Source organism: Lagopus muta, chromosome 6 (assembly GCF_023343835.1).
Source record: "Lagopus muta isolate bLagMut1 chromosome 6, bLagMut1 primary, whole genome shotgun sequence".
NCBI lineage: Eukaryota > Metazoa > Chordata > Aves > Galliformes > Phasianidae > Lagopus > Lagopus muta.
In genome coordinates this window covers 37,431,785-37,458,149 of record NC_064438.1, presented here as the reverse complement: position 1 = coordinate 37,458,149, position 26,365 = coordinate 37,431,785, and the positions used below count along the sequence as shown (strand labels likewise).

The 26,365-nt window shown below is 39.8% G+C and overlaps 3 protein-coding genes across 3 annotated transcripts; 1 reads left to right on the top strand and 2 right to left on the bottom strand.

Moving 5' to 3' along the window:
* Positions 1-1,177: 1,177 nt before the first annotated feature.
* Positions 1,178-10,870, bottom strand: PNN (pinin, desmosome associated protein). The gene is made up of 9 exons (XM_048950061.1): positions 10,616-10,870; positions 10,349-10,420; positions 9,530-9,598; positions 7,936-8,008; positions 7,761-7,855; positions 5,675-5,750; positions 3,908-4,063; positions 3,681-3,819; positions 1,178-2,696 (listed from the first exon to the last, which is right to left on the bottom strand). The coding sequence occupies exons 1-9, from the start codon at positions 10,726-10,728 to the stop codon at positions 1,414-1,416; spliced, it is 2,076 nt and encodes a 691-aa protein (XP_048806018.1). The 5' UTR covers positions 10,729-10,870; the 3' UTR covers positions 1,178-1,413.
* A 590-nt stretch (positions 10,871-11,460) lies between these two features.
* TRAPPC6B (trafficking protein particle complex subunit 6B) lies at positions 11,461-14,838 on the top strand. Its single transcript, XM_048950065.1, has 6 exons — positions 11,461-11,724; positions 11,810-11,877; positions 12,777-12,894; positions 13,506-13,589; positions 14,023-14,116; positions 14,668-14,838. Exons 1-6 carry the CDS (start codon positions 11,644-11,646, stop codon positions 14,697-14,699), a joined length of 477 nt encoding a protein of 158 aa, XP_048806022.1. The 5' UTR covers positions 11,461-11,643; the 3' UTR covers positions 14,700-14,838.
* Positions 14,839-17,260: 2,422 nt separating this feature from the next.
* Positions 17,261-24,920, bottom strand: GEMIN2 (gem nuclear organelle associated protein 2). Its single transcript, XM_048950063.1, has 10 exons — positions 24,565-24,920; positions 24,071-24,155; positions 22,861-22,950; positions 21,448-21,507; positions 21,172-21,282; positions 20,531-20,575; positions 19,751-19,819; positions 18,451-18,561; positions 18,176-18,234; positions 17,261-17,776 (listed from the first exon to the last, which is right to left on the bottom strand). The coding sequence occupies exons 1-10, from the start codon at positions 24,903-24,905 to the stop codon at positions 17,737-17,739; spliced, it is 1,011 nt and encodes a 336-aa protein (XP_048806020.1). The 5' UTR covers positions 24,906-24,920; the 3' UTR covers positions 17,261-17,736.
* Between the last annotated feature and the right edge of the window lie 1,445 nt (positions 24,921-26,365).

Here is a 26,365-nt window from a genome sequence, read left to right as displayed (position 1 = left end):
GAGTTAGGCAAAGCAGATAATGATAATAAAAGAGAATGGATAGAAAGCATACCCCCATCCTGGGCTCACTTACAAACTCCAGCAGAGCCGATCTCCAGACAAGATCCTTCCCCACTGGTAGCCAGCTCTTAAATAGGTCTAAGAGGGGTGCAGCCAGGCTCCACCCCTTCCAGCAGCACAGGAGAATTGCCTTCACCTGTGCTCCTCTGGCTGACCCATTGCTTGCCTCAGGTGATCTATTAGAGGTTCAGGGCGTGACCCAGCAGTTCCCATACAGCACACAAAGGCAGTACACTTGTCTTACAGAAACAGACATAGGCATTGAGAGTAGTCTACAAAGCAACATTTATTTGCACATGTACAGAATACAGCAACAGATGTTATTGTTCTTCATACAAAATTATATAAAACAGAATTCCTCTCCATAATAACATACCACTTTGTGTTGTATTAAATACATTCAGGAAACAGTCTTGCACGCACACAATGTCAGTATTAGGTAGTCCCGAGTAACTCCAACACTGCAATGTAATTATTCCTAGTGGTATGAAGGGATCAAAGATAGGACTGCAACTAAAACATACTCCTGGTTGAGAAGCGAGCTGAAGTCTTTCTGCCACTGCCCATCAAAGCAAGGAGCATTACTAAACATATCAACTACCTCAAAACATAAAATGTACACTACCAAAGTACCTGCAGAAAGCAGGTGAGAGCAGTATTCCAGACTGACTTGAGCTATCTTGGTCAGCTTTAAGAGTTCACATTTAATCACTGCTTGCCTACAGGTAGGAAAAAGTTTCATAGAACTGGAATATAGAATTGACTAAGAATTTGTGATTACAGAAGGAAACAAAAAAGCATAGATTCAAAGCAATTACTTTCCCTTCCCATCTAGCACTGGAGGGATTGGAGAGCCTTAAGTTCCCCATTATTGCAAGAAATAGAGGGGAAAAGCAAAATTTTACTGCAATATTGCCTCCTTACATCTGATCTAAAAGGGGAATTTAAGTGTCAACAAGACATCTCAATTTATTTAAAATGCACATTTATTTCTACAAAAAAAGCTTATGATACAGAAAATGTGATCACACCAACTTATAGATTTGCCTATTAAAATATACAGAGGATCTTAATGAATACAGAATATTAAAAAAAAAAAAAAAAAAGAGATGCAAAGGAGTGTTAATCTTTTATTTTTACATTTTCAGGAACTTCACATAATTTTGGTAGGTAACCTTTTACAAAATTATGTAAAAAGTACAAGAATGCCTGGTAAACAGTCTGCATTTTTCCAAAAGATTTTTTACAGCATGCAATTCTTAAGGCAGCCTTCTCCTCCTCCTTACACGGAATCCTTTCACTCAAATAATCTTCTGCTGCAAAGATTAGACTAGGGAAGCTTGGTCTCTTCTGTTAACGCCTTTTGTCTTTCCTGTCTGATTTACGGTCTCTTTCACTCCGTGAAGTTCTCCTGCCTGACCGACTACTCTCTGATATAGATCTCTTTCGGTCAGATCTTGAACTTTTATCCTTTGAACTTTTTGCATCTCTACTCCCACCTTTCGAGGACTTGTGACTTCTATCTACTCCTGAAGCATCCCTTCGCTTCCTTTCTGCACTCCTCCTGCGTTTTCTGTTTCTGTTATGACCTCTTCCTCTGCTCCGACTTCTACTTTCACTACTGGTAGAGCTACTGCTGCTACTGTCCCTGCTAGTACTTCCACTCGTGCTGCTGCTGCTGGAACTACTCCGACTGCTAGTGCTGCCAGTGCTGGAACTACTTCCACTACTAGTGCTGCTTGAAGTACTACTGCTACTACTGCTGCTGCTGCTGCGACTATGGCTCTTAGCAGCTTTGTTCCCTGCCCTACCCCTGCTTCTACTTCTAGTCTTATTTTTTATTTCTGCACTCAGTGTCTGATTCTGCTCTGCCTGTGCCTCGACCTTTACAGACACCACAGCATTTTCATCTTTGTCTGTCTGGGGCTCTGTATCCTGAACAGACTGAGATAACTGAGGTGACTGTGGTGGTGGCACAGACTGCGGCTGAGATAAGGCCTCAGCCATGGGCTCTGGCTGAGCTTCAGATGCCTGCTCCTGTTTTTCTTCAGCTTTGGCTTCAGTTTCTGTTTTGATAATTTTCTCCTTTTCAGGAGAAGGAATATCACACACTTTTTCTGGCTGAGCTTCACATTCCATTTCTGGTTCTACTTCTTTGCCATTCTCATTATCTACAGGTTCTACACTATCTGCCTCATTCATTTCAGCCATATCCTGCTCATTATCCACTGGCTGAACATTTTCATTTTCCTCTTTTACAACTGTGACCTCTTCGTGCTGACCATCCTGTTGCTTGTCATTGTCCCTCATCTCAGCAGCCTCTTCTATTTTAATCTCCATTTCATGTTTCTGTTCTTCCTCTTCCTGTTCTTTCTCTGCATCACTATGCCCTGAACCTATTTTTCCCTTTTCCTCCCCTACCTCCTCCATTTCTACATCATTATGCTGATTACCTGTCTCCAACTCTTCCACCTGCTGAACCACCTTACCCTCTTCCTGCTCCTTGTTCTGTTCTTCCTTCTTTTCTTCATTCTGCACCTCCTGCTGCTCTCTTTCCTTCATAGATTGTCTTCTGGGCCTGGCCTCCATTTTGTTAATCTGCTCTGCAAATTCATTGCGCCTGCTTTCAAAGATTGCTAGGGAATAAAATGCACCAACAACAGTTTCAGACAGGTAACTACAGAAACTGAAGATTATTTTCTCCTTAATTATAAGCTAGTAAGTAATAATCAAAATGTTTAAGAACTTCATCCTTATTCATTCTGAAGTAGTGAGCCATTCATGCATAATGAAATGGATCGCAGGTTAATTTAAAATAAGTAGGATAAACAGTTCTGCTGAGTGTCAGAACAACAAAATCCTAGATCTAAACTAGGAGTACTTTTGACTTCACTAAAATGAGTATATCAAAACTGTACCTAAATTCCTTGGTATTCAGGAATAATAGCTGCATTTATACATAAGGCAAACAAAGGACACTAAAAATCAGTGGAAAGCAGATCAGATATTAAAAAAAGTTTTAATAATATAAGCTATTCAGACAGTTAATTCAGCTTCCATTATTCCCCATCCCAGGTAATGAAGAAAACTTCCTTAAGGAAAGGATAAATTCAATTTAATCAAATGAACAGCAGGACTACCATCACCTGCAGTATTCCGAATTGTTTTCCAAAAGGAAAACGTAATCATCCTGTGAAACAGATACAGGAACACACAAGGCAATAAAAAGTCAAAGTTCTAGTGCTATGCTTTAAGGAAGAGTTTCACAACTCCTAAAGTGAAACGGACAAGAAAACCCTGCATTTTCTTCTGTTCCCAAACTGCAGAATGGGCCTTTCTGAAAATGAAGCTGCTGCCTCAGCGTACATCTGGGTACTAAATTTAAAGAACGTTTTAAAAAGGTTCTTCCAAGCTCACATATACACCTCTTGTAAGAGAATTAAAGCACAAAACTAAAATCACTGAAGGACTAACGTTTTTACTTTTGATGAACACCCATGCAAGAGCAGTTTGCTCTAACCATGAAATTACTGTATCTAAGCAGAAAGACTTAAATTTGTAGAACAGACACCAAGGGGAGGCAAGAACAAAAGCAGTCATGTATCACAAACAACACTTACCATTCATCTTTTTCTGTGATTCTTCCATCAACTTTTGTGTAGCAGGACACATTCTGCCAGGTATGTAGAATAAGTGAGGTTTTGTCTTTGTTCTTATATATTTAATTATTTTTGCATTATGTTCATTCCATTCTTCTTGCTGAGAATTGAAAACAAAAATATCCCCTAAGATACAGAAGAGTGTATTTTTTGCAACAGAAAGATTTGAGAGCAAAACTAAAGCTTACCAACTGAGCAAGCTCTACTTTTTGCTCCAGTAACCGCAGCTCCGTTTGTTTAGCACGCCTTTCTTCAAACAGCTCACGTCTTTCATTTTCAACTTGTTTTCTTTCTTCCTCTGCTTGTACTTCAAGTTTTTGTTCAATTTCTTGTCGTCTCTTTTGCTAAGACAAAGAAATATTCATTTTAATGGTTTTTTTCTAAATCAAGAAAGTATCCTGCTTTGGTACAACTAAAATTATTTATATTGTAAAAGGCATTTCCAAAGAACAAATAATCTTTATCTACTTAATCTACTAAATTACAGGTAATGGAAGAAAACAGTGCCAGTCCTTGCTGGCACACAATTTTTGGAGGATTAACTATGTAACTATGCACCCCTATGGCTTTTTAACTGCTTTTCTATCATTCAGTTTGGATTTGAATTTTCAACACAAGCTCTAACACTTTTTTCCCCCAAACGGCAGGGAAAAAAATCAACAGAAAACAAAAAGCAACACATTTCAGGCACTTCAGCCAGAAGGAAAAACACTTTCTCCACAAGCAAATGAAGGGCAACAGGCTGAAGTTTGTAAACAACAAAACAAATCATATCGCAGATACTCTGGAGTACTGCCACCATTAATTAGGTATGTCACTGTAATCCAAGAGTGCCCTATTTGCATATCCTTCTATTGCCATACGCTCAGATTGCAAAATAGTTGCTTAAGAATATATATACACACACACATATAGTTTAGTGCTTGGACAAAAAATATGTGTCCTAACTCCTTAGGTTTATACCTTGACTTCGAGTAAGATTTTATATATGAAATAGCAGCATATTCTCAGAAATATGTTGCAATGAATAGGAACCTCTCAGTCTTTCTTATGCAAACATACTGCCAGACCACCTCTTGTAATCGTTTCCTACTCTGAAGGCAAGAAGGCAGAGAACTTTTTGCCCAGTACTATTTAGATAAAACATCAGGATATCTAAATCCTGAGTTGCAAAGTAATCAATATCAACACTGCAACCTAGGTATGCTAAAACCACACAGAAGTGGTTATTAATTTCAGGAATTTGTATCTGCTTCTGGACTGCTGGAAATAGAATTCTCCACGAACATTTAAACACTGCTTGTAATCTACAAGTAAATATTATTCTTAATTGAATAACCCACCTAGGACAACAGTAAGAGGTGCTATAGCATCCACTATTCAAAAGAGCACACACACAAAAAAAAAAACAATTACCACCAACCTAGATCCAAAATATTGAAGTTACCACTAAGCTACAAAATTTGCAATGCAGTACAGTCACACACACTTGTTCACTAAAACTAGGAATGCTCACTTTCTCTACTATAGAGCAAACTGCCACTTGTATTTAAGCAGAAGGCATGACAAAGCTGTATGTTCCTGTATCATTCTACTCAAATTTCAGGAATTTTGAAATGCCCCAAGAAGCACCGATAAGAAAAGAGAATCTACTTTGAATTTTACATCTTTTGAAGATGAACTGAAATTAAGAAGCACACACAGATCATTGCCTTACCCCTTCCACAATGGTCAAAAAGCATTGCAGGGTCATAAAATCACTGCAGTCTCTTTCCTGCTTCCCCACCCCCAATTCAACTAAATCAAAGCAAACAAAAACCCATTTGTACTATTACCAATTTGTGACATCTGTAACCCACACCATGGAAATGTTCATTGCTATTTAAAGCAGTTTAATCACACAATTTGGTTTTATTATTTACAACTGAAAGATTTATAGAACTAAAAATAAGTACCCTCTCAGTAGCAACTGTGGACTCCTGCTTAAATTTTTGAAGAGTGCCCATCAACAAGCCAAATATACGTCGATTCCTGAGTAAAAACAAAAAGAAGTTTGAGATTCAGTTCAAGCACCAAGATTTTTATTTGTATAAACAGTCAGAGAAACTTTTCCACCTCAGAGATGGTTATTTTTAAAGGCTCAGTACTACACAAGGCCACTAGCAATAGAAAACAAACCGACTGCCAGCAGTTGAGGATATAACTTACACCATGATATCATGTTTTGCTTAAGGGTAAGACACAGCACCTATCTGTAACACAGCACAGTTAGCATTGGGAAAATTGGCTCTGCACATCAGAAAGTAACAACACTAATGTAAAAAAAAATAAAATAATCAAAAGGAGGCCATGGAAGAAAAGACTGAGTAAACACAGAGTGAGATTTCAAAAAGGCACTGACTTGGAAGGCTGTTAAGTTGTCTGAAGAACATCCCTGTGCCACTGGGGGGATTAAGCAGTAACACAGCCACAGAGGAGTGAAAGACTATCTGCCAATGATCTAACTAACAATATCTTATTATATAAGACACTGCACACCAGAATTCCTCTTATTTAATTAAGGGCACTTGAAGAAATTTATGTAAACAAAATTCCTCAAAGAATTCCCTTCTTATGAACCAGCTTCCTGAATTTCACCTTCTCTTTCTTCCCATTTAATGCAAAATTAAGCCTTTATAACAAGAAGCTGACTTTCTTACTTGCCTTGAACTTTCACCTAATTAGAAGAAAGAAGACTACCCTTCTCACTCAGGACTCCAAGGCTCTATTCCAGTGGCAATAACCTGGCACACAGAGATAAAACTACCTGTTCATGCAACAGCAAAAACAGCAATAGGTAAAGAGCTGAAAGCTAGGGATTACCTGACCAAGAGTATCTGCATACAAATGGCAACCCAGAAAACCCTGAGCAAAGCCAGAGCTGAATGGATGCTGTCTCCCTGAAGGCCTCTGCTTCTCCTCTCCCTAGAACACAACTCAAATGCAAAATGCTAAAACTACAATTGCAAACAGACAAACTTTTTGTGCCAGAAGCCCTATAAAAGTCCACCACCATTCCTTCTGTAGGGAAAAAGTCAGGAACTAATGATGGAAGCAACAGCAGCATTAGAAGAAGCAAAAGACAACCAAGCAAAGTGTCTTTTTGTTCTAATTGATCTCTGTTCCTTATCAAAGAAGTGCAAAATAGTGAACTATTTCAGCTCTGATTCTACTTGAGGCATAAGTGATTATGACACCAGGTAGGCTGCTGACTGGAGAGTCCAAGAAGTTGGATACTGCTGCAAAGCTGCTTTTCCAACAGCTCTTCTCAAAATAAGTGCATCTTAACAAGAACTTTAGTGAGCTACTCTAAAACACACACACATGCACAAGAAGAAAAAGGAGATATAAACACTAAGAATTTAAAGAGGCAAAAGGAATGTCAAATTATATGCACAACTAGCCTAAAAGTATAGTAAGAATTAAAAAAAAACCATGAAGGAGCTACTCTGCAAAAAAAGAAAACTGCACACTTAAAACCTTTTTTCAGCCAACAAAATAAGTGGGAGTAGTAAGAATCACCTGTACTGTCTTTGGCAACTGCTCTTTCAAGATGAATACTTACTAGCTATAAAGGTACACAACAGGTTACTTCCAAGATACATTGGCACAATCTTCTATATCACAAAGCAGGGCAGAATGGATGTCCCTGTATTCACATTCTGGGTTTACTTCCTGTTTTAACAGTCCAAAGTGTTAAGTAACCAATTAAGTTGTCCTACTTAAAGAGGGCCTGTTACAATAACAATCTTATTGTTGTAGATGGCTTAAGAAGCAGAATCCCTTTCACCTGTGTTACATGAATGATTTGTTGTTACCGCTGTAAATATTTTGAGAGAATATTTATCTAAACCAAACCTACCATCTACTCTATTCTGGTGTATCTGCAAAACCATCTTGGATACATAACAGCATCTGTATAACGCCTTTTAAAACCTGAAGTTACTTCCTAAGCTAGGACTCTGAAGCATCACATAAATGCATGAAGAGACTGCTGCCTACCTTTGTTTTCCTTTCTCATCCATATTTTGATCTTGTATAAGGTCTCGACGTGTTCGCTCTTTGGAGGTAGCAACAACAGAAGATGGTAATGCTGGCTACAATAGAAAAATACAAACTTCTTAGTTCACCTAAATGCTTTCCTTCTTCCTATACAGCTCCCTTTGTCGTGCATTACCTTTTTAATATCATCATCCTCTCCATCACTTTCTTGGCGTGATTCTCTTCTCGTCCGACGCTCTCCACCCAGCCTGAGGAGTAAAAAGCATTACTGGCCACTGGAGAACATTTGTTAACAACTGCATCTGTATATGTCAGCATATATAGTCAGCAGAACCAACAATTCCACTAAAACTGTTGATCAGAACAGTGAGAAGAGATAAATAGTGCTTTCACAGCACTGCCTAAAAAAATACTGTTCAAAAAGATTTTTAAACTACCACGTGAGAAAAAGTGATTTAAATTTCAATGACATTTCAGTAGTAAAGTAGAAATGAAGAACCCATGTTACTGCCCTATTTGACTTTCTAGAGCAGTTATGGATTTTGTTTCCTGTTTGGGCTTTTCTTTTTCCAGAACGCCTAAAATGTTTATTTATGTAAGAGAAATATGAGATTTAAATGCATCACGACACAGAGGGCAGTACAGTTTTCTCAAATTCAAAATGCTACTGAGGTTATCTAGGCCAATACCTAGAAAACAGTTAAGGACAGACAAAGCACTTAGCTGGGACCTGAGCCCTTGGATAACCTCAGGTTTTTCAACAAAGAAAGCTAGGCAATTTATTAAGTGAAAGTTACTTTCAGCTTTTGATCTCAGCTTTGTGGTATAGCAGTTTACTATCAGTAAAGCCATTTTCCAGTATGCATTTTGTAGAACTCAAAAATTCAAAAGCAAGTGTTGCTTTTGTCAAGATTTAGCACTGCATGTAATCACTCAGAAAATGCAGCTCCCTATAACCAAAGCCACATCTGATGGATCTGTATCCAGTTGTGAAAGCCTGAAATCTCTGTATATACTGTCACACAGTAGGCATTAAACTTAATGAAAGGGAAATCCTAGTCACAATTTGTGTCTATTGTTAAACAAGTCCGGGCTAATATGCAAAATTTAACACAGCAAACTGCAATGAATTTCCTGCTTTACTTAGTGTACGTTTTTAAATCAAGATTTTACAATTTGGCATCTAACACTGTAACTATATTCAGAAAACTGATCAACTCACTACAGCCTGCAACAAAAACGCCCAGAAAGTTAAAGGAGGAGTTGCCTGCAGAATGGACAAGGAACAAGAAATACCCCTCCACTGCACTGGAGCAAGTACAAAAATGAGAAGTGCTCTTCATTATAGTGAGTGTGAGATTTCAACACCTTTGAGTTTTCTATCCATCGTAAATACACAAAGTTATTTAATTCCCTATACAGTTCTCTCCACAGTGATTCCAGAGGCCACATAAGCCCTTGAATCCAGCAGAGAAGGAGTTATACATTTAAGTGTCTCCACTGTGTAAGAGTCTTAGTACTGATTTTATCGTTATATTATTGCTGTAGTCTTCATATTACTCTAATAATCTTTAAACTACTATGGGATTTAGAAAAGAGATTCCAACACAATCAACTCCAAAAACATTTCTTACAAGTCATGAATAAATCTCTGAAGAAGACAGAGAAGGTCATCATTTACTAAATTATTGCATCTAAGTATTTAGAATATACTGTTACAAATTTTCATTCTGAAAAAGCAAGGTCTCTACATGCATTTTTCCACCCACCTACTGGATGCCCCTTCAAGATCCCTCTGTTTGGCTGGGGGTCCTCCTCCGCTATCCGAGAATCCACGCCTAAAAGGAAACCTCTTGTGATCTCAGAGCAAGGCATACATTTTACTCAATTCTGTAATCGTTTGACTGTTGCTACAGGAATAAAGTATCTAAATGCACTGTTTGTGAATCAACCCATTTAAACTTATGCAGATGAGCTGCTACCCTCAAATGAGCTACCTCAGTAGGTTCAAAAAGTTTTTTGCAGAAGTTTTTAAAGTGTTAAGGCCTCAGCAACAATTTGGTGTTGAAATTTAACAAAAGAAATGTACTATGTTTTCGATAAGATGAAATTACTGAGTACAAGTCTGTTCTTGATTCTGGCCCTACCACAGAGATAAGAAATAAAAGAGGGTAGAGACGGTAAATTCCCAAAGGAAGTCACCTACATGAGTTTTGGGAATCTTGGAGAGTTCCATTCTTTCTATTCTCCCTAGAAATACTACCAGTTTCTTAATCACCAAGACAGTGATTTTGCACCACTTCAAAGCAAGGAGGCCCACCTCAGCAGAGAGCACCTCCCTTCATTCTGAAGGTCCTCCTTCACTTTAAGGGTAACGGCTGGAAGCGCTAAGGAAAGCCACCGGTATCAAACCAGGCACCGCAGGCTATCGAACCCCGGCTGCCCTTGCAGGCCTCCCACTCGACCGCGTTGTTACAGCAGCAGCTTCCGATCCCTTACAGCGAGCACAGGGATCAAATCAAGAACGCAGAACACGCAAAGACAGCAACCCGGCGCCACGAGAGAAAAGCAGAGCCGCGGATCCTTACCTCAGCAGTAAGCTCCCTCGCCCCCTACCTCCACCAGGGCCTGAGAGGGCCAGCAGTCTGTTCTGAGGGGGCCTGCGGAAGACAACACAACGCTCAGCGGCACCGCCCGGGCCCCTCGCAGCGTTCCCGCGGCGCTGCCTCAGGCGCGGGGCCCGCAGCCATCGCTGCCCCCCTCTACCCCCGCGGGGACGCCGCCGACCGGCCCGGGGCCGCGCCGGAGATGCGGGGGAGGCCTCCTCAAGACGACCCCGCTAAGCCGCCCCTCACCTCACATCGTTGGGGTCCCGGCCCGTGAGCTTGCGGATATTCTCATCCACGTGCTTGAGGCTCTCCTTGGCCTTCTCCAGCTGCTCTTGCAGCGCACGCACCGCCACCGCCATACCGCCCGCCGCGCGGCCTAGCCGGGGCCCAGCGCAAGGCACCGCTGGGTAACGGCGGGAGAGGCTCCGCCCGACAGCCGCCACTCGGCTCCGCGAGGGACGGGACGGCGCAGCCAATAGCCCCTCGGCGGACGCCGCCGACTGCCAATAGGCGGGCTTGAAGCGAAAGGGTACGCCCTCCTGGAAAGGCTCTCCGCACTCACCCGCCAATCACGAAGTTCAGAGGCGGACTGACATCCTTCTTAACCAATTACCGAGAGCGGCCGCTTGCCAGCTCTGCGAATCATAAAGCGGGAGGGCCAGAGCGACATCTCTGTTAGCTAACGAAAAGTTACTTCGTCACTTTCCTGTGGTGGGAGCCAATCACCTTCACGCTCCCACAGCCTCTGTGCCGAACGAGCCAATTAGGCGGAGCGTTACTGCGGGCTGCCGCGTAGTACTCTCCCGCGCGGCACAACGTGAGCTACTGTAACGGGTTCTCACGTGGAGCGGTATGGGATGGGTGTCGCGGGCTCTGGGCTATAGTTCTCCCCCCGCTGCCCGGCGGGACGCTGCCCTAACGGAACACGGGTGCCGTTTTTGCTGGGGCGCCTCCGGCTGCATCCCGCGCCCCGCCGGTTGCCATCTTACAGAGGCAGGAAATGGAGGATGAATAGAAAGTGACGTTTGGAAAAAAAAAAAAAAAAAAAAAAAAGAAAGCACAAAAGCGGTCTCCCTCTCTCATACACGCCCCGGGACGAGCTGGCTTCGCCCCCTGCTCGGCTCTCCGCTCCGCCTTGCCCAGCCCCGGCGCTGCCGCCCGCAGCCCTCCTGCTCCCGGAAGGGGCGGTGCAGCGGCTCCCGGCTCCCGGCGGCGGCGGGCCGTGGCCGTTGCCGTGACGGCGGGGGGACGGGGACGCCCGCAGCGGAGCGGACATGGCGGACGAGGCGCTGTTCCTGCTGCTGCACAACGAGATGGTGGCGGGGCTGTACCGAGCCGCCGAGCAGGGCGAAGGGGTGAGTGCGGCCGGTGCCGCCCCCGAGGCCGTCCGGCGGCGGCCGGGCCCGAGGCTGAGGCGGCGGCTGCCCTTGTGTCTTGCAGGAGAACGGCCGCTGCACCACCAAGCTGGAGAGCATGGGCTTTCGAGTCGGGCAGGGGCTGATCGAGAGGTGGGTGTGAAGGGTAGTTTTGTAATTATTTTGTAATTGTACCGCGAGATTTCCCCTTCCAAGGGCCTCTCAGCCCTTGGATCTTCCGTCTCCCGGTGCCTCGCTGCGCAGTCTCGGGTTGTGTGGAGAATCCCGAGCTCCCAACGTCACGTTTTCATAGAATCATTAAAGTTGGAAAGGACCGCTAAGAGCATCCAGTCCAACCATTGGCCCTCTAACTGTGCCCCTCAGAGCCACATCCACACGGTTCTTGAACACCTCCAGGGATGCTGATTCTGCCACCTCCCTGGACAGCCAGTTCCGATGCACTACCACTATGTAGATCAGTTCTTTTTCCCCATATCCAGCCTGAACCTCCCCTGGCAAAACTTAAGGCCGTCACCTCTCATCTTGAATCGCTGTTACCTGAGACAAGAATTGATCAAAGTGACTCAAAGACCATCAGGGAGAATACAGGGGGAGAACTGTGAAGAAGGAAGGCACTTTTCAGAAGACAAGTTTTGCGTGTTTGTTCCTACGCATTAATGTTTGGCCTTTTGTTTTTTGGCTGATATTTTCAATATTTGAAGGAGCCCTTCCAAACACTACTATATGTGAGAGCTTTATGTTAAGATATCTTTATGTACTTCAGCTGTCTTTGATGATCATATAGTTCAAACTCATTTATTCTTACCGTAGTGCTGCAAATATTAAGATAAAACTACGTTCCTCAAGTTACAATACATGGTGAAAGCTGAGTGTTGCTAGCATGATAGCTGGAACATTAATCTCTGTAGCGTTCCCAAAAGTAACGTTGTATAGTACCATTTTTTAAAAATTGTTTTGTATTTTTCTGCTTAATCAGTCAGGTTGTTGCGCATACATTCGTGACTGACATATTTCTCTCACTTGTCTTTTAGGTTTACAAAAGATACAGCCAGGTTCAAGGATGAATTAGATATTATGAAGTTCATTTGCAAAGATTTTTGGACAACTGTATTCAAAAAGCAAATAGACAACCTAAGGACTAATCATCAGGTACTAATGCTCTAGAATACGATTTAAGTTACAAAATCAGTAACACTATCTTGTGTTATAGCTGGATTTTTTTGTCTGTCTTGGTCTAGGATATATTACCTGGGAAGAAACCCAGACTGTTCTTTTTTTTTTTTTTAAAGCAGTTTTTAAAAGTCTGTGTTGGCGCAGATTTTGAGAATACCATTTAGTAATTGCTTACGATGTATTTCTTGCCACCCTGTTTGAAAAGACTAAATGTTTTCAATTTCATACACAGTGTTGTGGAATTACAAACTGACAGGACAGTAATGCTTACAGTTTATTAAGACTCACACAGGAACTTTTTCATGAATTTCACGATATATTTTAGTAGAAAACTAGTGTGAAAAATTACATTGCTGCCTTAAAACTCATTTAAATAGAATGGCTGTCTTGAAGTCATTTTTTAATTTGGAAAAAGATTTACAGTTTTCAGCAGTCAAGACACTTAATTGCACCCTACTGAACACAGTTCTATACAAAACAGCTGAAAAACTTCCTAAAGTTTGCTTGTTGATGACGTTGCTTGGTAGAATTCTGATCACATCTCATTAGAAACTCAATTAAAAACTTTTTTTTTTTAATTTAAACAGGGTATTTATGTTCTTCAAGACAACAAATTCCGACTCTTGACACAAATGTCCGCAGGAAAGCAGTATTTAGAACATGCACCAAAGGTACCCTTCTTGGGATCTATGAACTTGATTGGAATCATCTTGATCTATTAATAATAACTTGAAATTTTGTAGTTGAATGGACACAAACCCACCAAAAGGGAAGCTAAAATTTAAATCTCCAAAAACTGTTTTTTAGAAATGCACTTTGTTTGAGTACAGTTTATTTGGTCTGTGTTTCGAGAAACAGTCAGTGATTTTGAAACACGGTGGGATTTGATAGTGGGAGCTGTACTGACTGCAAGTGGAAAATCATTGAGCTGATGTATTTTGTGTGCAGTTCAATAAGAAACTTCTGCCACTGTCACAGTGCACTGACAAACAATAATGAAACCTACACAGATTTATATTGTCAAAGTGATAAGTCTTCAGTTCTTCAATGTTTTGCAACAGGCTTCACCCTTGAAACTTCTTTAAAATGTAACCTTATGTTTAGTATTTAGCATTTACCTGTGGACTAATCAGAGGGGGCCTCTCGAATTTGGGAATAAAGAGTATTGTAACAGCTGAAGTTTCATCAATGCCCGCATGTAAGTACTTCTCAAGAGTACTCCTCTATTAGCTCACTCGATAACTTTAGTCACCAACTTCACTGTGCTTTAAAAAATACTGGCAGTGAACCTCCATGGCATTAAAGTAAAGCTACATTAAAAACTTATATTTCCATTTGGAGGCATCGGATGCAAAAGGGCGTACATTCAGAACTCCATTGCAATAACTGAAGATAAAAACAACTATTTATGTGCTCTTTATTTATAGAAGTCAGTAAAAAAGGTAGTAAGTGAACTCCATTGTAACTACATAAGCTGATTAAGATGGAGCTAAATATTTTCACAAGCTTTGAACAAGAAAACTGCTGTAATGTGGGGCATGGATCAACTAAAAAGAAAAGTGAATGTGTTCAGTTGGAGTTAGGTTTAAATGCTAAATTTAAATCATGGCTAGATATCTCACAATTAAACCATAAGATCGAAACATTCCTTAGAAATGTCTTAACAAAAATGTCTTAAAAAGAAAGTAACTGCTTGGAGTAATAAATCTAAAGTTCATGCTTCGATCTGACTTTGCATTCTCTTTGCAGGTAAATTCCAGGTGATGATACAGAAAATGTAGAGCATGTTCAAATCTGCGTATCTACCTTAAAAATCCTGTCTGTGGTTTTGGCATTTTGGTTTGGCTTTGTATATAGCTTGTAAATTATAGCACTGCGCAGCACAATTCCAAAGCATATAATAAATGTTTGTTAAAGTAACACTGCTGCTGTATCTCGGTATGAAATTAATTCCGTACCAAGGTATTGATGGCCATCATGGTAAAAACTGTCCTCTCAAAAGCTTCCAACAAAAGATTTATAGTACTAAATCAAACAACAGGCAGATTTTAAGAACAGAGTAAAGTCGCAATGAAGACTCAGTTGGTATAAGAAACAAATGTGTTTTGTGTCACCTAAGAAATGAGGCAGCAACTTTCTATTATTCTGAGGAAACAATTATTGCACAAATCAGCAGTCTTAATTAACAGCATTCATTGGAATATAGAAATGATATGAGCAGATAAAGATAACTTATTTTAAAGGTATATCCTATGCCTCTAAAATTAATTAATTAATTAATTTTTTTTGTTGTTGTTTTTTGCATCAGAAGAATTGTACAGCTAAGGACATCTACAACCAGCAAAGGCAATTTGCTTTAGTTTATTGAGCATAAATTCAGTATTAATGCACTTTTTTTTTTTTAATTGCTAGCTACAACTCACTTCTGTAATGAGTTTGTGCAGGAAGATGATTAGGCCAGCAAGAAGCTATAAAGACATCAGCAAGACCCTAGAGGAGATTGGGGGTTGCTGGATACTACTTGTTACAACATTTGTATAACAATAGGTATCTTGCTGTAGGTAAGCATGAAAAGATCTTGTTTAAACTTGTAACAAATTTTACCATAGGACTTTTCTGTTGGCAGGGTCAATTCTTACACTTCCAGAAATGTGAGAATGTCCTGCGATTGCGACTCAGTTTCTACTTTGATATCAGCAAACAACTGTCAAGATATAGAAAATAATGCACTAGAACAACATTTTCATCTGTTTTAACCATCTTCTGTGTTGGAATAAATGTTTGTTGTCCAAGTGCATGGTTGGGCAGGAACACTGGAAGTTGTTCTTCTGTAAGCTCTAAGGAAGTTCTAAAGCTTGTAATGGATAGTTGTCTTTTGTAGTCTATAAATCTGTGCTGGCAAGCTGTAGATTATAGGCATGTGTATAATCAGTGGATATTAAGATGTTATAATCACAAAAAGAACAAGAGAGTTAGGCAAAGTAGACTAAGATAATAGGAGAGAATAAATGGAAGGCTTACCCATATGCTAGGCTCACATACAAAAAACACCAGAAGAAGGGATCTCCAGACAAGATCCTTCCCCACTGGCAGTCAGCTCTTAAATAGGTCTAAGAGGGGTGGAGCCACCCCTTCCAGCAGCACAGGTGAATTGCCTTCAGCTGTGCTCCTCTGGCTGACTCATGGCTCGCCTCAGGTGATCAATCAGAGGTTCAGGCCGTGACTCAGCAGTTCCCATACAGCATGATAACCAGGGGCTTATTATATGAGCTTAAGATGTGTTCAGGTACTGTGAACACTAGCTTGGATTAGTTGTAACTGCATAATTTGACAGTTCTAGGAAAGATCTAAAGCATTAGCAGAATGCCACGGCGCTGTTTAGAGACCTAGAGGAGATAAAAGTAACCACAGTGGTTGGTGCTCTGTAGGGATCAGCTGTGTGATTGAAAACACTGAGCACTTACACTGGTAGTTTACAGGAAGGTAGTGGTGGTTGTCCACCTGTACGATTCAGGCTTCTCTGAAATTGTAAGGTGAGAGGATTAGCTGATTACTGTTCTTCCTGGGTGCATTTTGTGGGCGCTTCAGTTGCCAACTCATGCTGTTTTTAAATGGTGTTATTAAAGGGACTGACTTGCACTGTGCCTGACAGATGGACACGTCAGTGACACCCACACAACTTGGAAGGGCATTTTGTAATTTGCTTCCCTAAAATTAAAACTGTTGTAGTTTCTTTCATTTTCACTTGACAGTTAAAATTACCGTTCCACATAAGAAAGTGGTAATAATTCTAAGTTATACTATGAGCTTAACCATTAACTCGTGTTTAATGATATGTCTGTTTTAAATAGCGAGGGATTGACATCTGCTTCCTGCACAGTGTGAAATTCAATACTGTCTATCAGTCTGCTGTTACCTGCAGAAATCAGAGTTCCTTTAGACTGGATTTTCAATTGCTGAAGATAATTAAAACCCAATAGAATCATGTATGTACGAAGCAGACACCAGTATTCTTGGCAAAGCATTCCCTGTTCAATATGTTAAATCAAACAGGTGAGCTAATGTATTTGTCAATATATTACACAGAAAATAAATTTATCCATTTTGTTTAATAAGTGCTTCTGTTAAAGAGTACTGAATACAGCTGTGCCTTTACCCCTGGTTTCTGCCACTGTTTATATAAAGTAGCAAATATTATTACTCAGGAAATCTCTGCACTACCTCCTTTTATGTTTTGGTAACATAATTTTGCAGAAATATACTGGCTATAGTTGTATTGTTGAGCAGTATTTAAGCTCAGTAACTTTCCTGAAAAAACACATTGGATCCCAATTGTGTAGGCTTCTGAAGTAAGGCAGTCATTAAGTACTATGAAGAATGAGAAAAGCCACAATGTTTAAGAACAGCTTAAAGAACATTTTAGTTTTATTAAAAAAGACCTCAAGGGTTGTGTATTAGATAAAGAACAGTCATCTGTGACATCTCTTTAAACTCTGAACCTAATGACAGCATCCACAGGATTACTCAGATGGCAAAAATTTGTAATGAAGAATCTATTATACTAAGATATTGCTTGAGAGACAATGACAGATAATTCATGGACCATTTTACGATGAGGATACTGGAGAGCAGTACCTTCATGCTAAGATCAGCTTCAGTTATTCATAGCTGTCCCAAATGTATTATTATGTTGAGGGTGCTCTGAAGAAGTTGTATTGTACTCGACAGAAAGACACTGCACGCTTCAGACCTGTACACTGTTTGTACTATTTGTACTACTCTGTGCTTTGCAACAGAAAATGGTTTTCTCAGAGAAGTCTAGGAGGGTTCATCAGCTAAATCACGTTGATCAAAGTACCTAGAGGAGAGAAGTGGAATACAGTAAGACAACTCTAATGCAACACACTCCTTACTTTGCTCTGAGTTGTTGGACCATTTGCTTTCCAGGTTTAATTTAGTATTTCTATCATATTTATAGAATATGACATTATGACACCAAATATATGACATATATAATAATATGACACCATATATTTGGTGAGCCCCTTCATGTTTGAGGGGGCTCACCAAAGAAAACTAATGTGTTTTCTTTGTTTTAGCCTTAGGTTTGTCTTAAGTCCTGGTAACTAAGTATGTCTGCTACATACATCCAGACTACTTGGATTGACTTTCACTTTAAAGGAATCTATGTTAGCATAAGGATAATCACACTTATTCTGGACATACTCTGCTATTTTATATTTGTGGTTTGCATTACCTGCTAACTAAGCAGATTAAGAGATTCAGAGCTGAAACTTGCTCTTCGTTCTTGTTCTCCTGAAAGAGAAACAAATACCAGAACAGTTCTTCTGTTAACCATATCCACTAGAAAAAAGTTACCTGCCATGTTATATGTTGCAGCCTTCCTCTCATTCTGCAGCAGACTTCAAATGTGAAAAATAACTTATCAAGAATTTAAGAGCTGAGAAATCATTCTCTTGATAATTTATGAAGTTGAAACAGTCCTTTGCACAACATTAAATTAAATCTTACCTCTAGTACTCTCACTTCTGAGCACCGCCTTGCCAACTGTCGAATAAGGGAGTGAGCTTCAGGTAGCAAAGGTTTTTCAAGGCATGCCAACAGTGCATAAAACCATCTACCCTGTGTGGATTGAAATAGTGAGTTTTTAATTATGGGCACTTCTTTGAAAAAAGAAAAACATGTTATATGTAGTAGGCCTTGGGCACAGGTCTCAAAGCAAAATTTCATTGAAGTGCCATTGACAGAATGGAAAAGTTTGAAGGGCCAGATAAGAGACTGCACAGTAGAATTTTATGCCTGTAAATAAGCTTCTTGTGAGCATGATCCTGGATTGCCTGCTTGCTTTTTTTTTTTTTTTTTTTTTTTTTTTGAACAGTTTCTTCTATTAATCTAAGGGAAGCACTATTTGAGCAATAATTACATAGCTATTATTTGTTAACTTCATAAACCATGCAAAAACATTCTAAAGAATGAATATATTAAGTCAGATCTTTGTGGAAATAATGTTGTTACATCAGCCTTAGGATTTACCCCACTGCAAAAACATGTCCTCTGCTTTTTACTTACTGAACATTATTCAGTATTATAAACATCACTTACAATATTATAAACATCACTTTGCTACCAGTTTAACTTATTAAATTAATTCCAGTGCCTAGTGCCTTTCATGATAGATTAAACTAAGAATGTGCACATGCTCTGCAGCATATTGGTCACTAAGAAAAGCTCAGAACAGAAAAGGCCTTTAAGCAACTCAAAGAATCAAGAAGCTGTATTTAGTATTGTGGAAGTTTTCATTACTCATTTATTTTGTGGTATATACATAGTTAATCTAATTGTGGCCAAACTTCATGCTAATGTACTCCATCACTCTCAATTTTATTTCAGATTGGATCTGTTTCCACATTAACATAGATAACATAGTGCTGCACATGAAAAGATTAAATGATCTCTTTTAGCAGAATACCATCTCCAAACTAAAGCAGACATGTTAGCAAATACAGCCTGCAGCTCACTGACTTCAAAGCTTCTGTACTCTGGCCCTCTTTTCTCCCCAGCACCCTTCGACCTTGCAGATTAAGTTATTGTGGAGAGCAAATGAAATGGAGGAGTTTTAGCAGTACCTGAAAGATCTCTGCTCTTTTGTAATTACCCTTTCAAAAAGTTCTGTGTATGTTCAATCTAGCATCTACTCAGGTGAGTTTTGAGAACAACTGAATACAGTACACATATCTAGAGAACTAGTTGGAAACTAAAACAATTTCATAGAAAACAGGTGCTCACATGCGAGTAGTTAGAAAAAAATTACCAGTTCTGGAGTAAATTTTTTCTCTCCAAACCAGCTGATCAGGTATTCTAAGACACTGGTTACTGTGGCCTTCAAAAGAGAAACATAAAGACACAATGCCATATCTGCAAAGTTTTGTTTTGCTGTCCTTCTACCCAAAGCATTATGTTACATAAAAAGCAAATGTGATTTTTGTCTTTAAATATAGACATAATAAGTTTCCACTCAACTGCAATTCTATATGGCATTTAGTTCAGGTTGAGATCGTATGTAAGGGTAAAGTACATGTTAAAGCATCATGGAAAAAAAAGCTTTTTAAAAAACTAAGAGCTTTATATAAAGCAACGTTCTGTGTTAACAAGATGTTAGAGATAGATAACAAAAAAAGGCATCATACTATTTCTATATAAGAATGACCAGTGAGTAAACGTTGTTCTTCTAGTATTGCAATGCATTTAAGAGTTTACAATCAAGTTGAAGAACTGCACTTAAAAGACAAAAGGTGATAAATTACTGTCAACCCCTAAAAGAGGCACTCAAACATTAGAATGTTCTATAAAGAAATGATGAGGAGAAAATATGCTTACGTTTAGTTACTGTAAACATTTGCTGGTATAACTGTAGTTAAAGATGAGATAATACCTTTTCCTTGTAAGTGTACATTGAATAGCAGTTGGAATAAAAAATCACCTTAGCACAGAAAAATAGGTAAGATTTATGCAACTGATGGAACATAGGAAGTACTAACTTTGGCAGTATCACTATGCTGTCCTAAGAGGTAGGCTTAAGATGTAGGCTTACCTGATTCATTCTGCTTACAATACTTAGCAAAGGAGGAAAGCCAACCTGAAAAAAGTCAAGTTGGAAAATGCAGAAACTTTTTTTCTAAGTTAGAACTTACTAACATTTGATCAGAACATTTGTAATACAATCAGAAATTTGAATTCTGTTCTGAGCTTTGACATCTATTGAAAAAACAAGACAACAAAACAGTATTCAAGTAACTTCAAGATAAGGTCTAGCCAAATTTGGTATCAAATAGCATTGCCTTTGCTGTTACTTGTAAAACAGGGCTATGCTTTTTTTTTTTTTTTTTTAAAGCTGCAGTGAAGGGCATTTTTAGAGTAGGGTGTACAAGGACAGGAAGCACCTTCACAAAACACTAAACCAGACTATGGATAAAACTTTCCATTCTGTTCTAGCAGTGAATTAGTGTGTTCTAGCTGGGAGCAGACGGGGGAACTTCCCCAGTTTTTTGACTGAACTAACAGACTTGTTCTCTGTTTCACTCAGTTTCAACTTAGAAGGAAAGAGAAATGGGTCTTACTGGGCTCACCAGACAGCTTGCTTTATGTTTAGCACAACATGGTAATAAACAGTAGCATTGTTTCTGGTAGCTATTTGTGAAAATAACAGTTGAAAATTAGTCCTCTTATACTCACCTTTATGTAATCAATTCCTAGATGTTCATTATCAGATTCTGCATCTATTTCTGAGTACACTCTTTCACCCAGGCAGAACTTCTTCCAACCTTCTTCATCCTCTAATTTGGGCTGAAGTAAATAAAAATAAAAGCAAACAGTGAAATATAGCTATCTTGAAGACAACAAAGAACAGACATGATAATACTCTCCAGTTGTTGAATTACACTGTAAAGCAAGATTAACCACAAATTTAATGACTAGGAAAAACACATAACTGTTATGAATTCTACTCACCATGTTAACATTGCTGTCCAAATCCTGTGACCGCCAGTGATGTCTGTGCTTGTTCAGGCTCTGAATAATTAAAGCCAAATCAGTTCTAACTTTACACTTATCAGATCCTAGCCATAATCTTATCTTCATTAAAAAGGAACTTCTGAAATCAGTAAAAACATTCCTGAGTACATATTCCTCTAGCCTCTTGGTATAAATGTAACTGCTACTTATACTGGGTTTTTGGAAATAATATTAAAGCCAAAGGAATTTTAAAGTCTACTGCATAAAGCTTTAAGTTTAAGTAGTAAGTTTTACTAGTCTTAAAATCCTTTTTTATGCTTGCTGTAACAAGAAAAAACAACTGGGTTAATCAAAAAAGCAAACGTAAGACCAATACCATGCTTCCAACAGTGCTCCGTGTCAGTGCTACAGAATTGTGAAAGACAGTAGGCTTACTTTCCTAGAACATTTCTTCTGACAGGGATGCCATGTAAGACAAATTGATTTCCATGACAATTTACTATTGGAAGTATAAGCTTTTGTAATGGAAATATTTTTCCCTCACTCAATTTTTACTCTAACAGTAAAAGTAGCCACTAAAAAAAATGCTGCAATGAACATTAGCTGATGCGTAATGTATTGACAAATGACTTTTGATGCTCTTTTCCCTCCACCTTCGCTGCTTTATCTTCCTCAAAAAATATAATAAATGAGCTCACACGAGGCTCAAGGCCACAGCAGCTTCAGTGCAATTGATTATACTGCAGTGTATTCTGGTATTTTTACAATGCAATATCAATACATTATAGACATGCCTTCAGCAGTACTGGAGCTGTAAAATATCTTCATATACACTCTGTTTGAATAGTGCACAGAGAGACACTGTTCAGCTCTCCATTTCTTTTCTGTAAAAGCAAGGTACAAATATGGTAGGAAAGTCTATGCTAACACTGCATCCGCACAAATCCATTTTAGTAAATCAGTATTTCTGACCATAATGGCTCCCACTGATGCCCATAGGACCCTAAATGAACTGTGTTTTATATATATGAATCTCATGGTGGATAGGAATCCACTTGTTCTATAGTTCCACAGAACAATGTAGAACACTGTTGGTTTTAGTGTCACTGTGTAACATCACAGTGATTTTTGTCCTTCCTCAAGTACTCCGTATCATTCAGTGTAAATATTGCCAGATATTTTTGCTTTATTTTTATTTAACATGACTCTCAGGAAGGAGTTTCATCAGAAGTTTAAAAGCCTCACAGTATATTCCCATTTTATTTTATTTTTAAAAAATTAAAACAGTTAACTAGCAACATCTGATCAAAATGTTATGACTTTATGGTAGGAAAGACGTAAGTTTGTCCCCCCTAGAGCACAGATGTGCAAGTCAAAAGGCCCCCCATTCTCCATCACACAATTTTCTACCTGACGAACGGATGAGAAATTGGCCACTTGCTGCTGCTGCCACTTGAGTGTTGGAGAGTATCCTTCTGGAGCAGGCTGACATCCAGAAATCTAAGGAAACACTGGTAATAATTATAATGTATAAAGAGCTTTATAAAAATAATCCTTAAAGAACAAGAGAATTAGTAAATAACTACCAGCAGATAAAAATAAAAGTACTCACTTTAAAAAATGTAATTTCCTGACAACTGATTTAAGTTGGTCTAGACAAAATTTCTCCTGCTTGATGGTGCATGTATGCAAAGAAGGAAAATTAAACATGTAGAATGTACTGTTGAAGAATCTTTTAACGTTATCTTTTTAGCACCTTAACTGCCCTGTTAATAAAGGAGAGTGCTCTTTCCTTATCTTGGACAGGTGCTATTAATAGTAGGAGTTCTTCTTGCTCAGATACTAAGTTGGGGAAGACAGTAAGTAAAAAAAAAAATATATATATCTTTTAGGTTAACTGACAATTAAGTAGATATAACCTCTTCAGAGATTAGCATGAAAGAATTACGGTAGAGAAAAATCTTTCTACAAATGTTTAAGAGTGCCATTATGAAGAAGTGAGACAAATGAATAGAACAGCCACAAGGTACGTGGTCACATCAATAGTAGAAGCTTTAGCATAGCAATCTAGCAGGCAGATTATACAGTTTTTGTGGAAGAAAGACAAAATTGGGCACTTGAAATATTTGGAAGTAGATTAAAAAAAAAACAAAAACAGAAATATGACAACAGAAAAATCTACTTGTAAGGGGAAATCCCAATAAGAGGTTCCATCAAAAAGTGAAGAAATGGAGCTAGCATTTCACCTTACGTTAGCTGTACTTACTGCTCTTACTGCCTTATACAGGATATATTTTTGAATCTAGATACAGATATTGCTTTCTTCTAAAGCTTATGCAGGTTTTATGACAGACTTGTAAAATTTAGCTCAGCATTTGATTCCTTCAGGCAGAAAAAGTCTGCTGTGTGTCGGTTAGAAGGGGTATGACTGATTTAAACTGATCAGCTACAAAGACTGCTTATTGCCCAGAAGTTCAACAGGCATTTCTTCAAACCCTGAAGTTTCATTTATTTCATTATGCGCTTTAAGATCCAGCAAGTTTTAGTTATGCTCACGACTCCCCCATCTTTCCAGCCGCTTGTCTCTTAAAGCAAAAGGCATAAAGCAGCCCAGACTTACTGCAATGTTTACCGTCTGCTTCTTTCTTAGTTTCTTGGGGTCTATTTGTGCCACGACCACATCTGGGCATCGTGCCGCTTCAATCCTACAAAACAAAATCAAACTGCTGTATTGCAGTGGGCGGTTATAGGCTGAATGTGGCATCGGTGGAAATCTTCACTTATGCAAAAAAAAACCCAACTGACTGCAGGCAATTCTCACAGAAGGCCTGACTTCAGAATTACCAAGTATTCCCTCTTCATACACAAGTGCACTGGCGCCCTTGAAGCTTGTATGCTCCTAAGTTGCCTTGAAGCCAGGCTGCGCATCCCATTGCGACATCCTGGGATACTACTGCTACACGGAGCCCAAAACCGGACCGCCGTCTTCCTCGAACGGAGCTTCAGCGCTGGGCTCGCCGGGGAATAACGGGCCCCTCGGGCACACGCAGCGGGAAACGCGCCGCCCCGACGCAGCCCGACCGGCCCGCCGCCAACCCCCGGCCCGCCACTCACTGGACGCGCCTCAGGTACTCCTGCGGCGTTCGGGGCGGCACGGTGGGGTCGAAGTCGTCGGGCAGGTCGCAGTCGCCAACGGGCAGCAGCCGCGGCATCAGCTCCTCCACGGCCGACTCCATCACCCCGCCGGCCGCAGCCGCCAGCCCGGCTGCTCTCGCGAGAGACGCGGCCTCGCGCAGGCGGAGCGCCGCCGCCGTGCCCAGGCGTTGCGGCCCTTGGCGAGCGTCGTGGGCTGTTCCGCAGGGCGGAGAGGAAGGAGGGGGTTTGCCGTGTTGCCGGGGAACTGCCCAAAGCGATAAGCCCGTTCCTGAGCTGGACGGGACCCCTGATGACCACATTTAGGCCCTACGTCATTCTCACGTACCTTAGTTTTTGCAAGTGGTTCTTCACAACTCACTCATTGATAACACTGCCTTTTCCTTCTGAGGACGGGCAGTAATAATGCTTATCCCTTCCTTGGATCCCAGAGATCTGTGGTGAAAATTAATAGTCTAAAGTGCTGTAAATCCAGATGTAGACATGGAAGCGCTTGGCTGAGATTTCATTTTGTTTCTGTATGGGTTTATCTAAATAGTAATGGACTGGATTCCAAATCAAAATCAAAGCAGCAGTAGCAGTGAGCTGGGTTACTTCTCAGATAAAAAGCAGAGGGACGATGCTGTAATTGTTCAAATCATGTAAATTGTCTCTTACCAAACTCCAGTATATTACTGTTTCTTAGTAGTTCTGAACAGCGTGCTAAATCAGTATGCTAAATGCAGCCCATACAGCAGAACAGTGTAACTCTAAATTGTTCTCAGTTTTGTTCTTTATTTTTCGTAAGACTGTATTTTAGCAGCTCCAAAAAAACACCAGCCCTAACTCCTCCTCTCTGCTGACTTTTGTTTGCATTAAGGTGTTTCCAAATCCACCTACGTGTAACAGGGAGTCCGGATCTCACATCCTGGTTGAGTGAGACAGCTGCAGCCATTGTTTGAAATAAGTCCTGCTAATCCAAAGCCACAGTGATGCCTCTGGGAAGGCTGACTAACAGACAAAGCAGAAATGCTGGTGAGTAAAACCGTGAAAAGTTCTCTTCTAAAACTTGGTAATATACAGACGTTATTTTTTTTTCTATTTGTCACTGAGTCAAGAACTATGAACGGAAAGAGATTCCAGAAATAAAATATATTTTCTCTACTGGGACATGTTTTTCTGTATAAACTTTTGGTTTATACAGTTTAAGTCAAGTAATTTTTAAAAATTATTGCAGGTAGTCTTCCAGCAAAGTTGTCACAGATTTTACCAATGATGCCAGTGCAACAGCTGGTCAGTGTAATTCAATGGAAGAAGAGGAAAAAGAATCTGGAACAGAGTATCATGCCCACTTCTCAGCTGCGTAGCCATTGCAGAAGAGTACTTTTCGAAAGAAAAGGTAAGCTGCTACCTGTGGGCAGGCACTGCTGCCTAATAAAGTCCGAGACATCAACTGAAAATTATTTATTAAGAAAAATAGTATTAGTACAACCTAATAATGGAAGACAATGGCACATTTTCTCTTAGTATGTTACATACAGTGTTATCACCTGATCTTCTGTACAGCGTCAGTGTTCTTGCCTCTGTTTGCTTCTCTTGATTTGCACCCTTGTAGTATCTGCAAGACTTTTCTTGAAGCTTAGAACACTGGATTGTCATTATGTAATGAAATTTAACTGTGCTAACAACTCATTAGAAGAGTATTTGAGTACTTCTGAAATGCAACACTGAATTACTTTCTGTGCATCTGTTTGAATTTCACCTGAAGGTTTTCATTTCATTT

Bases quoted from the DNA above. Each gene is read 5' to 3' on its own strand.
- PNN (XM_048950061.1), bottom strand. From the start codon at position 10,728: ATGGCGGTGGCGGTGCGTGCGCTGCAAGAGCAGCTGGAGAAGGCCAAG. The intron at 7,856-7,935 runs GTAATGCACGAC...TTTCTATTGTAG, and splicing joins AGGATGATGATATTAAAAAG to CCAGCATTACCATCTTCTGT. The intron at 2,697-3,680 runs GTAAGTGTTGTT...TTTATTCCCTAG, and splicing joins ATCACAGAAAAAGATGAATG to CAATCTTTGAAAGCAGGCGC.
- TRAPPC6B (XM_048950065.1), top strand. From the start codon at position 11,644: ATGGCGGACGAGGCGCTGTTCCTGCTGCTGCACAACGAGATGGTGGCG. The intron at 11,725-11,809 runs GTGAGTGCGGCC...TGTGTCTTGCAG, and splicing joins CCGCCGAGCAGGGCGAAGGG to GAGAACGGCCGCTGCACCAC. The intron at 11,878-12,776 runs GTGGGTGTGAAG...CTTGTCTTTTAG, and splicing joins GGGCAGGGGCTGATCGAGAG to GTTTACAAAAGATACAGCCA.
- GEMIN2 (XM_048950063.1), bottom strand. From the start codon at position 24,905: ATGTGGTCATCAGGGGTCCCGTCCAGCTCAGGAACGGGCTTATCGCTT. The intron at 19,820-20,530 runs GTAAGCCTACAT...TCTCTTTTGAAG, and splicing joins TTGTAAGCAGAATGAATCAG to GCCACAGTAACCAGTGTCTT. The intron at 17,777-18,175 runs GTAATGCAAACC...TCTCTCCTCTAG, and splicing joins TTAATCTGCTTAGTTAGCAG to GTACTTTGATCAACGTGATT.